The sequence below is a fragment of the Anser anser genome (genome assembly GCF_964211835.1).
Source record: "Anser anser genome assembly, chromosome: 23".
Taxonomy (NCBI): Eukaryota; Metazoa; Chordata; class Aves; order Anseriformes; family Anatidae; genus Anser; species Anser anser.
The window spans coordinates 3,673,826-3,687,963 of record NC_139744.1 but is presented as its reverse complement, the minus strand read 5'-3'; the positions used below and the strand labels follow the sequence as shown (position 1 = coordinate 3,687,963).

Genomic DNA, 14,138 nt, shown 5'->3' with positions numbered 1-14,138 from the left:
TCCGTCTGGTGCTGTCGACAGCCACCCGGGAACCTCCCGGCGGGCCGGGACAGCGGTGACTAAGCACTTTGGGGATTTCTACTCTTAGAATTTTATTCTCTTCTTTTCTCCCCCTTTCAAGCAGAGCCTCCCCCCCTTCCTCCACACACATCCCCCCTCCACCTCCCACCCCCCTCCTCCTCCTCCTCCTCCTCCTCCTCCTCCTCCCCTCCATCCTCATCCTCCCCGGCCGCCCCCGCCCGGGGCCGGGCGCGGCAGGGCGGGCGGTGGGGTTCCCCCTTCCGGCCGCCGGGAGCACGGGAGCCCCGGGCCGGCTCGGCTCCAGAGCTCGGCCAGCCCTGGGGTGAGGCGGAGCGGGGCCGTGCCGTGCCGAGCCGGGCCGTGCTGAGCCGAGCCGAGCCGCTCCGGGCCGGGCCGAGCTCCCCGCCGCCCCCGTGGGAAGTTGCGCTGCGCCCAGGGCGCACCGGGCGGCGGGGAGATGCCGGTGCGAAGGGGCCATGTGGCCCCCCAAAACACCTACCTGGACACCATCATCCGCAAATTTGAAGGGCAAAGTGAGTACCGTACCCCCCCCCCCGCCCCGCTCCCTGCTCCCGGTCCCCGGTACCGGTACCGGTGTCGTCCCAACCCCCCCCCCCCCCCCCCCCGCGGCCCCCAAACTTCGGGGCGCGGCGAGGAGCAGAGGGGGGACAGGAGGGAGGCCACCGGCAGGGTGTCCCCGGGGAAATAAAGGCTCCTCCGTGACCCCCCCCCCGGGGAAGGGGGGGGCGGAGGGGTGGGCGACAGCCAGGCACTGTCCCCGCGGGTATTTATAGACAGGGCGACGCAAGGGGACGAGCGGTGCCGGGGGAGGGGGACACCGGGGACCCCCGCGCCCCTCCGGGCTGGGTGGGGGTCCCCGGGGTGGCGGGGAGGGGGCCCGGCCGGCAGCCGGGTGTCCGGCGGCACAGACGCGCTCGCTGCTTGTTTGCCTTCAACTCCGCGCTGCTCCGAGGCAGCCGTCCCTGGTGAAATGTTGCCATTTGCTGTTGCTCGGAGTAATCCCTTTATATGATTTTTTTTTTTTTTTTGGCTGCTTTTCGTGTCAAATATAGCAAAGAGTTCGGGCGCCTCGGGGAGCTCGGGGGTTTGCACGCCGTCGGTCGGGGGCCACGGGGGGAGGCAGCGGGGGGCTGCGCTCACCCTGTCCGGGCACCCCGATGGGGCTGGTTTGTCCCTCTGGGGCTGGGGACAAGGGGAGGGGAGCGGGGTTACCCCCCCTTTTGTATTTGGGTCTCTACCGTGGGGCGCTGGGGCCGTGCACCCCCCGGCGCCCCATCTCCCTGCGCTTTGTCCCTGGTATCCGAGTTTTCCGGCTGGGCGACCGTCCCTGCGGGATCTGCCGTGGCAGTGAGTGACGTGACCCCGGGGACGGGAAGCGAGAAAAACTGTCCCTGGTTCCTATCAGCCCCCGCTGGGACGCGGCGGCTGGAGGGCAGCGGGGGCAGGCGGCGAGGCGTGCCAGCGGGGAGGCAGCCAGGCCCCCTTGGCCCCGCGGGCTCCCTGCCTGCGTGCTGCCAGCAGGGCCACGCACACACCAAAATATTCCCCCCGCACTCCCCCGGGGCAGCTCTGTGTGTAACAGGTGTTGGGAGAGACTAAAACGAGCCCCCCCGGGTCACTTCGCCCTCCTTTGTTTGTGGGTGCCGTCACCCTGCCCCGCAGCCCCCGTGGGTGCCGCAGCACCCGGAGCTGGAGAGCCCAGAGCACCCTCCCGGCTGAGCACAAGGGCAAGGGCAAACCTGCAGGTGAGGGCAGGGCAGAAAGCAAATTTGGGGCAAAAACACCCGCAAGGAGAGCTGGCTCCCCAGCTCGTCCCCACGCCGGCCTTGGGCACATCCGTGTGCTCGGTGCGGCGCGCTGCCAGCACCATCAATTCTGTCCTGCGCCAGCACGGCCCCGATCCGGCCCACGGGGCTGGCACTGCGTGGGGAGATGTTTATCGCAGGTGGTGCGCGGGGTTTGGGGGGATCCCTTCCCTGTGCTGCCAGAGTGATTGGGACAGAGCGGGATGGGGCAGGGGAGGCAACTTGGGGACGCTTGGATGTGGGTTTTGTGCTCTTTGCGGTGAAAACCCCACGCCAGCGTGTGTCCGTCCTACGTGGGAAAGGAGCCGAGGGTGGGAGCCCCCCACGAGGGGCCACCAAGGGCTGACGCAGGAGACCACGATGCCGGCATCCCCGCTCCCCCAGGGACTCCGGAGGTGACATTAAGGGGAGCCCTGATGTGCCGGGGGGGCCCCCACCCCGCCAGGTCCCGGTGCCGCAGCCGTGCCGAGGTTTCTCCGCGTTGGAGTGAAGCCGGCGCTCGGCTCGGGAGAGCAGCGGGGCTCTGGAGCGCGCGCACACTGCAGATGCCATTCCTGGGTAATCCGGGAGATTATTTGGGGTCTGGGCTGGGAAGCAGCCTCCAAAGGGACCCTCTGCTCTGACCTGCCTCCGGCTCCAAACCGGGAGGATGCCAAAGGCTGGGGGAGTGCTGCAGGGGGTGGACGCAGCCTTTTCCATCAGTGCACATAGACCCCGCTGCCACATCCTAACAAAACCTCTCCTGGTGCCCAGCACCCCCCGATCTTGGAGAAAAGCAAAAAAAAATAAAATAAAATAAAATAAAAGCTTGAGGCTGGGTCTCCCCTAGGAAAAGGGGTGAAGGGGCTCCATCCAGGCTGGACACCCCAGGCTCGGCAGCGCTGCGAGTCACCACGGCATGACACCAGCGTGGCCACAGCCCAGCGATGCGGACGTGCCGCTCCCTGCCTCAGTTTCCCCTTTCCTCCACCTGAGCCCCGGCCTTCTCAAGCACGTGGGCCATGCAGCGCAGCGGGGTCTGCGTTTCAGCTCCAGCCCGAAGGCACAATTATCCCATAAAACATTCGGAGGATCATTAGTGCGGCAGGTTTCAGCCTGGCTTCCCGCAGAAGCCGAGCTCACGCCTCCTCTCACCTCTTGCCTGACTTGAGTCAAATCTGAGCAAGGGTGGGAAGTGTCTGAGATATCTCGGGTCCCCGATGATCTCCTGGGCTGAGACGGGCTCTGCAGCTCTTCCCCATGCCTGCTGGGGACAAATTTCCCATGTTTCAGACAGCAGCGAGTCCTCATGCGTGAGCAGGGAGAGGTGGCTCAGGGCTGTGCAGTGGCATTTTAGCAGGGACCCTTGTTTGGGGGTCCCCACAGCCACCGATTTGCGGGAAATTAGGGGGATTTTCTCTCTCTGAGGAGCAGGGCAGCACCCAGAGTGGTGTGGGCTGGTGCCAGCGATCGTCCTAAGCACCTCTCACTGGTGTCACTGGGGAGCCCGTCCCTGCACAAGCCTGGGGTGCCCAACAGAGGGTGACACCAAAAAACCCCAGCACCCCCCATCCAGCCGGGCCCCCCGCGTGTCCCCACGTCCCCCTAAGCCCCGCGCTCTGCTGCGTCCCTGCAGACCGCAAGTTCCTCATCGCCAACGCCCAGATGGAGAACTGCGCCATCATCTACTGCAACGACGGCTTCTGCGAGATGTTCGGCTACTCGCGCGTGGAGGTGATGCAGCGGCCCTGCACCTGCGACTTCCTCACCGGCCCCGACACCACCAAGAGCTCCATCGCGCAGCTCACGCAGGCGCTGCTTGGCTCCGAGGAGTGCAAGTTGGAGATCCTCTACTACCGCAAAGACAGTAAGGGATGCTTTCGGCATGCGCGGGGCGAACCGGTGTCCTTAGGTGGGGACTGTGGTTGTGGTGGTGTCACCCATCTGGGCTTGAGGTGAATCACAGCATGGGGTGGGGTGGGAGGGACCCTAAAGTTCGTCCCATTCCACTCGCTGCTATGGGCAGGGACCCTTCCTACCAGCCTTTTGGTTGCCCAAAGCCCCATCCAACCTGGCCTTGGGCACCTCCAGGGATGGGGCACCCTCAGCTTCTCTTCTTCTTTCAGCTCTTTGAAGCTGGGGCTGGGTGGCAAAGGGAGTCTGTTGGCACCAGGGCTTTGCGATTGGACCCAGGACTAGGGTTTTGCCACAGGATATGGGAGCAGGGTGACCCCATGGTGGGTCCTGGCTGGACAGACCCAGCTTGGCCATAATTTGGGCTCTGGTAGTGGTGGCAACTCAAGCAACAGAAAGGAGCTGCTGGATTATTTGGGAATGGGGTTTGCAAGCCCTCAGTGACGGCTCAGAGCCATGGGACCACTCTCAGCATCCCGATGGCTTGAATGAGGATCCCACGGGGTGCCCACGGAGGAGACGGGGTGGGACTGCGGCTGCGTGTCGGGGTGAGCCTGCCACCCATCTCGTCCCAAAGCCGGCTGCGGGCGCTGGTACGGCGTCGGAGCCGCCCCTCCAGCCAGCAGGATGTGGCTGCGTGCGCACAGATGGAATTACACTAAGATGAAAATGAAGCTTTGATGGAAAATACTAGTGATTAGTTCTAATACTGCAGGAAGTTAAATAAATATTTAGTGCTCGATGCTGCCAAGCAGCGTTGGCCGGGACTGGCAGAAGCGGGGGGAATTCAGAAGATCAGGCGCTCGCTAGAGGTAGAAAACATTAAGTATTTCCTTTTTTTTTTTCAACCTGCGGCGCCTTCCCATCGCTTTAGATTATATTGCTGGGGGCTGGGCTTGAGAAAGGGGCTGCACCTCGCTGTTGTCAGCTCCGAGCGTGCCGGGATGGAGGAGAAACAACCGGGAGGGGAACATGGAGGCAGGAGCCTTGGCTCCCGGCCCGCGCCCTATCTCCCAGGCAGGGACCCGGGTGTCCTGGCCTCCCTCCCAGCCCCTATCTCCTGGGCTGGCATCCAGGTGGGGCTGCGCGTCCCCCCTCCCGAGCCGCCGCGGGTTGAAGGGGTCTGGCCGGAGCCCAGCGTGGCTGGGAAGGCACGAGGAGGAGCGGGCACACGCCGTCCCCCTGCTCCCTGCAGCGTGTGGCAAGGACAGGGCGTGCGGCTCCGCGTCCCCTCCCCAGGACGGGGATGGTGGCACAGGATGAGCAGGGAGAGAAAGCAGCCCCCAGAACCCAGCGCCGAAAAACTGGGGACAATCCTGGCCCCCACGGTCACGGGGAGCTGGAGGTGGTGGCTTCCCAAAGGCCGTTTGGGATCTTGGTCCCTGGGGACTGCTCGATCCCACTGGCAGCAGGATCCAGCCCCGTCCTTCCGTGCTTGAAGAGCTCCCGACAGCTCGTGGGATGCTCGCCACTCTCCGCAGAGCCCTGCTCTTCCTCCAGGCCACGGAAACGCTCCGAGCTGCTTTCTTCTCTTTTTCTATTACAAAAGAAAGGGTTAAAAAAAAAAAAAACACGCACACACACAACAAAGCCTAGAAGAAAGCCCTTCGTGGCTATTTTTAAACCCCAGCCCCACCAGCAATACGCTCTCCAATTGTCTCCCCCCAGCACTCAGCCTGCGATCGCTCAGCCCATTATAAATGGGCCTTATCGGCGAAGAAAAGGCCCTCGCATTACGGGGAGCTGCTGCTTAATTAGACCGCGGAGGCTCCGAACCCGCCCGTCCTCCTTTTCATCACGGCGGCTCCAATCTCCAGGCTCGACCTGCTGTTTATTACTGCGGTACTCCCGGCTCTGCAGCTCGCCTGGTTCTTTCCTGGCTTTTGTGGTTTGCCAGAGCTGATGTTCTCCCCCCGAAAACCTGCCTGCCTGAGCCCCCCAGCGGGGTCGGGGGGAATGAACATAAGGGACGGGGGGGGGACAGGGTGCCTGGGGCACCCATGGGTGTCAGGGCAGGTGGCTGTGCCCATGTCCAGGCAGGTTCCCATGGGGGTTGTTGCTCTGGGGCCAGCACGTCCCTGGGGACAACATCACACCCATGCTGTCGTTAGCGTGCCGCTGATTATAAAAGGAGATGAAATGGAGCCAATAAACACCGGGGGGGGGAAGCAGGACCGGGTCGTTGTCCCTCCCCACCGCAGCAGCCCCAGATCAGCCTCGGGAAGAGGGCAGAGCCCGGCCGTGGTGCGGGTGGGCTCCAACCCTCCGGCCAAAGCCAGCGGCTCAGCCTGAAGTTCATTTCCTCGCAAGACGCTGCCCAGCTGGACCTGCCCGGGGCCAGGATCAACCCCACATCAATGAGGAGCACATGGGGTCACGGTCCCCACCACGGCCAGCTGGCCCAGAGGGGCTGGGGGTCCCCCAAAGGTGGCTGGTGAGAGCCCCCAGGGCCCCCCGAGCGGGGCCGGTGGCCGCAGGTGCTGGGCACGGTGGCGCTGGCACAGGCGGCGCGGCGGCAGCTGGCACCGAGCGCCTGGCTCTTAATCTGCGTGGATGCGATGGTTATGAATCTGAAAGGGGAGACGAGGGGACGAGACAGCTGGAGGGACAGCCACCTGCTGGCAGCCCCTTCATCCCCGTCCCTGTCCCCCCCCGGTGACAGTGTCCAGAGCCCGGGGTTTGTCCCCTCGAGCAGAGACCGTTCGTGCCAGTCCCCCGAGGGTTAGGGGCAGGGATGAACCCGGCAGATGCCTCGCGCCCGCTGTGCCGTGGCTGGGATTTCCCCGGGGGCTCAGGAGGTCGCAGAGCCGTCGGGGACCCGGTGTCACCACGGTTGTCCCCCGCAGCTCCCCATGGGGCTGGTGGTTACGGGGTGTCACCGCAGGCAGCGTGTCCCCTCCTTCCCCATTTGGGGCACGTTTGCAGCACAGCCATGGGCTTCTCTCCATCAGCTGTTGCCAGAAGCCCACGTGAAGGCAGACGGGGACGGATCCGGCCACGTTTACTCCGCACAGCCGTACAGATGGCAACATGCAGCGTGCTGCCCCGTGGTGCAGAGCAGGCAGGACCCAGGGGACCTCCCGGGTGGCAGGGGACAGCAGGGAGGCACGGCAGGCTGACAAAGCCCAACCCCAGCTCGATCCGTTCGCTTTTACAAAAACTTGTGGTTTTTGCGCCGAGCCAGGGCAGCTCGCCCCGTGTTTCTTTAAGGGTCGGGCTTGGCAGAGCTGAGCCCTGACCTCGGGAAGGGGACAGACACCGCGGCCCGACTCCAGATGGGGACTTATAAACATCCCCGGCTCGCAATGACAAACACTCCGCTCCCGGGGGTCTGGCGCTGCGGGGCCACGTCTGTCCTCCTTGGCACGGCCGTGCTGCGCCTCCAGCTCTGCCCCGGGGACGGCACGGTCAGGGTACGGGGCTGGAAGGGACACATCTCCACCCTCTGCAGCTCCTTGGGTGCTGTGCGCCTGGACCGGCACTGCTTCTCACCCTAATCCCCACACCCTCACCGGCTGCTGTGTCCCCGGTGGGAGGTGGCACCGTGTGGAACCAGGACGGAGCCCTCCGGGTGCCTGGACAGCCCCGGGAGATGTAGTGCTGCAGCTTTGGCCACACAGCCCCGTGCTAAGCTGGGCTAATTCCTGCGGCCAGCGGGGATTTAGCGAGGGAAGGGCCACCGGAGCATCCCGCCACCCGCACCCCAAAATGCCCCGCCAGGCTGGGTGGCATCCTCATGGCCACCTCGTGCTGGAGGCTCCCCGGTGTCCTCAGCTGCTCCATGCTCCTACTCCTTCCCCTCCTATCGTCCCCAACCCATGAGCAGAAATCCCCGGTGCGGGGCCACGTCCATCCCACCTCCCTTAATAAGGTCGTTTTGGTTGTAGGGGCTTGCCCCAAGCAGTATTTTTGCTGGTCCCATGTCGCAGCCAGTTTCAATAGGATAGGAGCAGGCATCCCCCAGCACCATCCTCGTGGTGCACATGGGGCCACCCCTCCCAGCGCAGGGGGACGCGGTCCCAGGGCGCTCCCCAGCCCCCATAGCCGCCCCCCAGCAGACGGACCCTATGGGACACCCACTTCCCAAGGGCTCAGCCTCCCAGCATTTTCCATCCCGCCTCAACGGCTTGATTTAGGGTCTCGGAGCAATCTGCACAGCTCTTTGAAGTTTCCACCGGGGCCCTAGCGCTGATTTCTCCCCGGACAGGAGCAAGGCTCAGCCCTGTGCGCGTCTCGGGGGCGCGAGACGGCCCCGTCCCCTCCGTGCCCTTCCCACCCTTTTTCCTCCGCTCCGTTATATAATGCCACTATAGATTTAGCCACTCTGCCATGAGACCCTGCAGATTAAATCTGCCGGCCGGGGGAGGGAAGGACTCAGTGAGAGCTCCCAGGGCAGATTAATAGCTTGCTTTTTTAATATTCATAACAATACAGTTTTGTGTCCGGCTCTCGGAAACCCCCGTGTCCCGTTGATTAGTTTAATGCCGATGATACGGGCAAACACAGTCACTGCTCGTGGCTGCAGAGGATAAGAGGGCCGGGGAGGGAGGGGCCCCACGATGACATTTTTAATGTTATTAAGTGCTCGCTTTCATCAAGGTCAGGAGACGAGATGGGTCAGAAAGCACAAAGCCTCTGACCTCTCGGTTTCGGGGAGATGCTGGGTGATGGGAGGATCGAACCCAGCCCGGGGTTTGGGGGAACGAGCTGTTTTCCAGCCCATGCAAACCCATCAAGTCTTGGAGGATGAGTGTGGGACTCTCCAAAGCAGCAGCTTCATTGCTGACGGCCAGATCGGTGTGGGGACACCCCCCGGTGCTGGGACACCCCCAGTTTTCCAGGAGAGCCCTCACTGATGCCCCAGGGACCGCTCGGCTGCCAGGCAGGAGGGAAGATGCCAAAAGCCTGCGCTGGGGAAGGGAAAAGAAATTCCAGCAGGGTCCCCAGGGCCACCACTCCCTGCCCCAGCCCACCGGGAGCCACTCGGTCCCGTTCCCGTGCCGCGTCCCCCCTGCCATCCCTTTTTGTGGGCAGCCCCACGGGCGGGGGCGAAGCGCAGAGAGGTTGCGAATGCCCCCAGGACTCCTCCAGGAGATCATTTGGCGGCTAGATAAAATTAGACGGATGGAGACAGATTAGCTGAACAGCTGAAGGGAAGAGACGGGCAGATGGATGGGGACAGGCGATCGAGGAACAAGGACGGCGGCGCAGGGCTGGGGGCTCAGCCCACCCGCACCAGGCACCGCAGCAGCTCCAGGGTGCCCAAGTACCCCACACCCCGCTGCCCAAAACCCCAAATCTTTGAGGATTTGGCTGCAGCTCAAGGGAAGGTGCTGAGCCATCCTCTCCATCCCCGATGCCCCGTCCTCCCATCTAAGGCACAGGTCCAAGCCAGGCACCGGGCTCCCTGCACGCAGGATGGGTCCTGCCCCAGCTGGGGCAATTCCCCGGGGACCAGTGGGGGGGTATCGGACCACTGCCTGGATTTGTGGGATCACACCGGGCGCCAGCTGCCTCCCAGCTCCAACCCGAGCCCCAGCCTTCACCCAGCTGCTCCTCACGGCCCCAATCTTCAGCTGTTTGACATCGGCCCGGGATTAACCCTTTGTGGGCACGCTGGCCCTTCCAGGATCCGGCCCCCACAAGGTGTGCGGCGGCTCAGAGGCTCCCAGCGCCGTGGAGGAGCTTAGGAAGGAAAAAAATGAAGCAGCGAAAGGGAAGCGTGCAGCAGGGCAGAGCACGTGAGCCAGGATCAGGCCATCTGGATCGGGATGCCCTTGCATGGGAAAGCACAGAGCTGACGGCTAACCTGCCAGTTTTCTGGTCCTTTGGAAGTTGGTGATGCTTCAAAATAGCCTGCAGGAAAATAATAATAATAATAATAATAATAATAATAATAATAATAATAATAATAATAATAATAATAATAAATTTTATAGCACGGAGCAGGAGAAAGCATCCTGCAACCAACCCTACCACTCACACGCGTGCGCCAGCAGAGCTGCGGCATCCCAGGGCTGGCACCGCATCCTCCGTGCCTGTGCCACCACCTGAGGACACCCGCTCGCCTCTCAGGCCCCGCAGAAATACCTACAAAAGGTTGAAAAAAGGGTTCATTTCTCTCCGTCCCCAGTATCACGGCACGCGGGTCGGCGCGGCGTGCCCGTGCGTCCCTTCCAAATGACTTTATCTGTCGAAAATCCCCCCCCCTCCTCCCCACCTCCTGCTTTTAAGTGGATTTCCCCTCCGTGTGGTGAACAACGATGAAATCAAGAAAGGAAAGGAATAATCCCGGCTGCCGGGCCCTTTAAACGGATTTCACCCTATCCATTTCTTTCCCCTTCTTGTGCATGTGTGTGTGCGCGCGCCACTGACGTCAGGGCAGATTTGGAAGTTGCCCGATGCCGGCCATCTGCTCCTGATTACGGGAGGCCCTGAGCTCTTTAAAATTACACGCAGGAAGGCCGACGGGCCCCGAGCGTGGCCGCGCATCCCCGCGCTGCCGACCCCGCTAATCCCCCGCTCGCAGGGCGCCGGCCCCTTTAATCGCTGTGTCCAGGGGCGGAGGGAAGATTTGGGTGGTTTTGCAGGGGCTGATGCTTGTTGAAATGGCCAAAATTGCCCCAAAGTGTTGAGGGGGGTTATCCTGTCACCCAGCAGGTACCTCTGCAGCAGTACCCCGCTGCCCTGTCGCTTCTAGGGGACCTGGGGGGATTTTCGGGGGGATTTCACCAGCAGGGATGGGGTCGGTGCCAAAGCAACAGGAGGCGGCTCAAGGAAGGGCTGCGCATTGAGTGTACCCTTGGGAATGGCTTTTTTAGGATTGTTGTGGGAATGAAGGGTGGTGGGAAGCCCTCTGCGTCCTCCCTTTGGGGAAAGGGCTGCAGGGAATTTGGGGATCCCCTGCAGCAGGCTGGCACCTGCCTGCGGCTCAAGCAGGACCATGGGGTCAGGTCGTGCATCCAGCGGGCAAATCTGCATGGCCCCGTGCCCTGGTGCCACACTGGGGGTCGTCCCCGCAGCCCCCCTGCTCCCAGGTCACTGCGCCCATCCCTATGTCCCCCCCCCGTGCCTCAGTTTCCCCGAGGTGCTGCCCCCACCCACGGCCTGCACCCGGGACGGGAGAAGGCCGAAACCGGTCCCCCCCCCAAACTGGTTGGCGATTGCAGGGCAATTAGCGGCGGTTTGATTACAAGCAGCACACTTAATGAGGTTGAACTGCTACCTGGAAACTTTCGGAGTTCTTAATTACCCACGCTGTAATTGCTAGTCTAAAGTACATTAATATAAATGACTGTCTGGGACAAAAAAAATAAAATATAAAGGCAAGATGCGGTCTGCGGGAGCTGGGATGTGGCAGGGCGACGGAGCTTTCCAGGGCCTTCCAAATTCCCCACTGCTCACCCTTGGGAATTGCATCCCTTAAAAAATACGGCTCTGCCAAAATCGTTTTATGGCACGGGGGGGGGGGCCGGGGAAGAGCTCCCCGGAATCCCCCCCTGACTTCTCCCTCTCTCCGCGCAGCCTCGTGTTTCCGGTGCCTGGTGGACGTGGTGCCGGTGAAGAACGAGGACGGCGTCGTCATCATGTTCATCCTCAACTTCGAGGACCTGGCGCAGCTCATCGCCAAGAGCGCCAGCCGGAGCCTGCACCAGCGGCTGTCGCAGAGCTGGCGCGCAGGTGGGTGGCGCTGGGGACACCGGGGACATCGGGGGGGGGGGAGGCAGGGCTGCGTCCTCCGGGGGGCTGCGCTTCTGCAAAGCCGCAGCTCCGCCGGGTCGGGGAATTGAGCCACTTGAAAAGAAAACGGGTGAAAAAAGGGCTTTTTTTGCCCTTCGCGTGCACGCCCAGGCACGCCGTGTGCCGCGCGCCTCCCGATCCACCTGGGGACCTCGGGACAGGGTGGGGACGGACCCCGGGCACAGGAGGGTGCAAATTTAAGGAGAGGGCATCTCGCCACGAGTGGAGCCGTCGAGCCCCTCTGCACACCCCCTGCTTTGCTGCCAGCCTTTTGATAGTTCATGCTGCGAGGGGTTTGTGGCAGCCCCTCGGGTCCCTGCTGCGGGCAGGCAGCACTGCGTTGGCCGGGACAGAGGGCGCTGGCGTGGGACAGGAGCCACGTGTGGATATTTTGGGACAGCTGGGGGATATTTGGTGTCACCAACAGCAGGGCTGTGCCACGGGGATGTCACCGCACGAGGGACGCATTGGGATGGCTCTGAACTTGCTCCAGCTTTGGGCTGTTACCCGCAGTCCCAGGCTCATCCCAGGGTTTTGCAGGGCTTTTGGGGGCAGTGGAAAATCCAGTCGCAATTTTTTGGGGAGCTGGATCAAAGGGAGAGCTATGGCGAGGCGCTGCACGGGGTGCGGGTACCAAAAGATACCGATGTTGGACCAGACCGTGGGAAGCTGGGGTGGAGCTTCCAAATACTCTCCTGCTATAGGGTCCTCTGTGTCAGCCACCTGTATTCTAAGTGGGTAAATAATCTTGCGTAGATCTTCCTATAAACGCTACCTGGGGTGCGGGGCGCTACAGGGAGGCTTGCGTCAGGACATATGGGGACCAGGCTAAAGCTGTGGGAGCAGCCCGGCTCTGTCCCCCCATGGCACTGGGGGTGGCACAGTAGGACTGGGACCACAGCCAGGGCTGGGGCTGCACCCGGGAATGACGGGGCTCCTTCACGCTGCCCTTTGTGTAGTGTAACGTGTTTTAAATGCATTCACGCTCGGTGCACGGACACAGCCCGGTGCCACGAAGGGGTTCGCGTGCACGGCTGCAGGTCCCGGTGGGGATGCTGTGTGTGGTTTCGGGTTTTGTGCATCCTCAGGCCAGGCATACGCACAGGGCTGTGCGGTGGATGTATGTAAATCCTGCTATGTCTGTGAAGTGGCGAGGTTTATATTTCTGGTGCATCGCGACAATAGCAGTTAGCCTCTGTGCGTGAACTGCTGAGGACGTCCTAAATACCAGCACCGGTGTTGCCTGGCAGCCCTCCCAGCTCTCATATGTACGTCTCGACATATGATGTGTTCCTGTCCTGTTGAACATACCCCGAGGTGTGGGTTTGGCTGCGGAAGGCGCCCAAACAGATCCAGCACCGAGTGATTTCCCTGCGCACCCCGTATTGCGCTGCGCACCCCAAGGAGCCTTGTCGGGAAAGGCTGGGGCCAGCCCGGACCAGCCTCTTGTGCGTGGGTTTTATGACTCCGAGCAGCTCAGCAGCGTGTTGGGGTTAAGTGAGGGGAGGCAAATTCTGCCAAAACCCACCAGGTCCGCAATATGCTGCCTTCTCCCAGAGGACGATGCCTTTCTGGAGCTTATGTTGCATCCCACGTCCCTGTGCCAAGAGGTATTGCTGCTAGTGGAGGGATGAGACACGGGGAAAGTCAGCCAGAGGCTCATCTAATGGTGGATTTAGGCTGCTTTGTTTTTGACGCAGGGTGAAGCCAAGCTGGTCCAAGCCTTGTCCAGCTCCTGGCCCTGCTGCCGGGGTTTGTCTGGGGAAGGTTTTGGTCCTGGTCACGAGTGTGGTCCTGTGAGTCATGGTCTGCTCCGCAAAGCAGCCGCAGAGGAGGACGAGCGATTTTGTGCTGGGCATCACAACCAGGGACATCAGGTCCTCCTGTGGCTGCTGGTGGTCCCTCTCTGCATCCACCCCTTCCCCTCCTCACCCTCTTCTGCCGCTCCTTGCAGCCCCAGCTGCTCTCGTCTCGGTCCTGGGCTCCAGCGAGGTGGTGCCTTTGTCCCCAGGGGCAACCCCAACACTTTGTTCCAGCACTGGACAAAATGGCTGGAAGTACTTTTCCTAATTGTTAACTTATAGGATTTTTTTTGCACTTTTTTTTTCTTTTCTTTTTTTTTTCCCTGAGTCCCACCAAGGAGATTTAGAGGCTCGATTTCCTCCAGGTCCAAATCCCCTAAGTGGCTTTAAGCAGCTTAGAGACGCTCCGCACCTTTCCCGTCTTGCATCCTCAGTGGCAGGGGTCTCCTGCAGCCCCGCCGTGCTTTCTGCCTGCTCAGGGTCTGCCCTGAGCGCACAGCGCTGCGGGAATAGCGAGCGCCGCAGGAGGAAGGCCCACGCATGTCCCCCAAAACCACCCGAAATCCTTCGCAGCCCGCTCCCCCGCCACCGCCCCGACCTGCCTCACTGCAGCCATCCCGTGCAGCTAGGTTACATCTGTGTCTCTTGTGTTTTGTCTGTGTTTTTCTTTTTAACAAGGTCAAGGTAGGCGGTTGAAGTTTAGTCTCCCGTCCCTGCGGCGACTCAAAGTCCAGCGGAAATCTCTGCCCACCAGTGAGTTTGATGGAGTAGCCATTGACTATGGAAAGGTAACCGCAGCCTTTGTCTGATACGAGCCCGTGCCTCAGGCCAGGACCCAGCGCTCTTCCTCGCTCTC

General features: G+C 62.0%; 1 protein-coding gene and 1 long non-coding RNA gene across 3 annotated transcripts in view; one reads left to right on the top strand and one right to left on the bottom strand.

Moving 5' to 3' along the window:
• Positions 1–283: 283 nt before the first annotated feature.
• The window catches only part of KCNH6 (potassium voltage-gated channel subfamily H member 6), a 31,615-nt gene continuing 17,760 nt past the window's right edge, over positions 284–14,138 (top strand). The window contains exons 1-4 of one of the 2 annotated variants that reach the window (XM_083809097.1): positions 284–554; positions 3,463–3,693; positions 11,265–11,420; positions 13,961–14,070. In XM_083809097.1, the coding sequence (XP_083665223.1) occupies positions 479–554; positions 3,463–3,693; positions 11,265–11,420; positions 13,961–14,070 (573 nt within the window). In that variant the 5' untranslated portion in view covers positions 284–478. The remainder of the gene's footprint in view (positions 555–3,462; positions 3,694–11,264; positions 11,421–13,960; positions 14,071–14,138) is intronic. The other variant, XM_083809098.1, reaches the window with a different exon arrangement.
• Positions 3,740–11,253, bottom strand: LOC310885583. The gene is made up of 3 exons (XR_014574859.1): positions 9,724–11,253; positions 9,550–9,596; positions 3,740–8,650 (listed from the first exon to the last, which is right to left on the bottom strand). It is a non-coding gene; the product is annotated as an uncharacterized lncRNA (long non-coding RNA).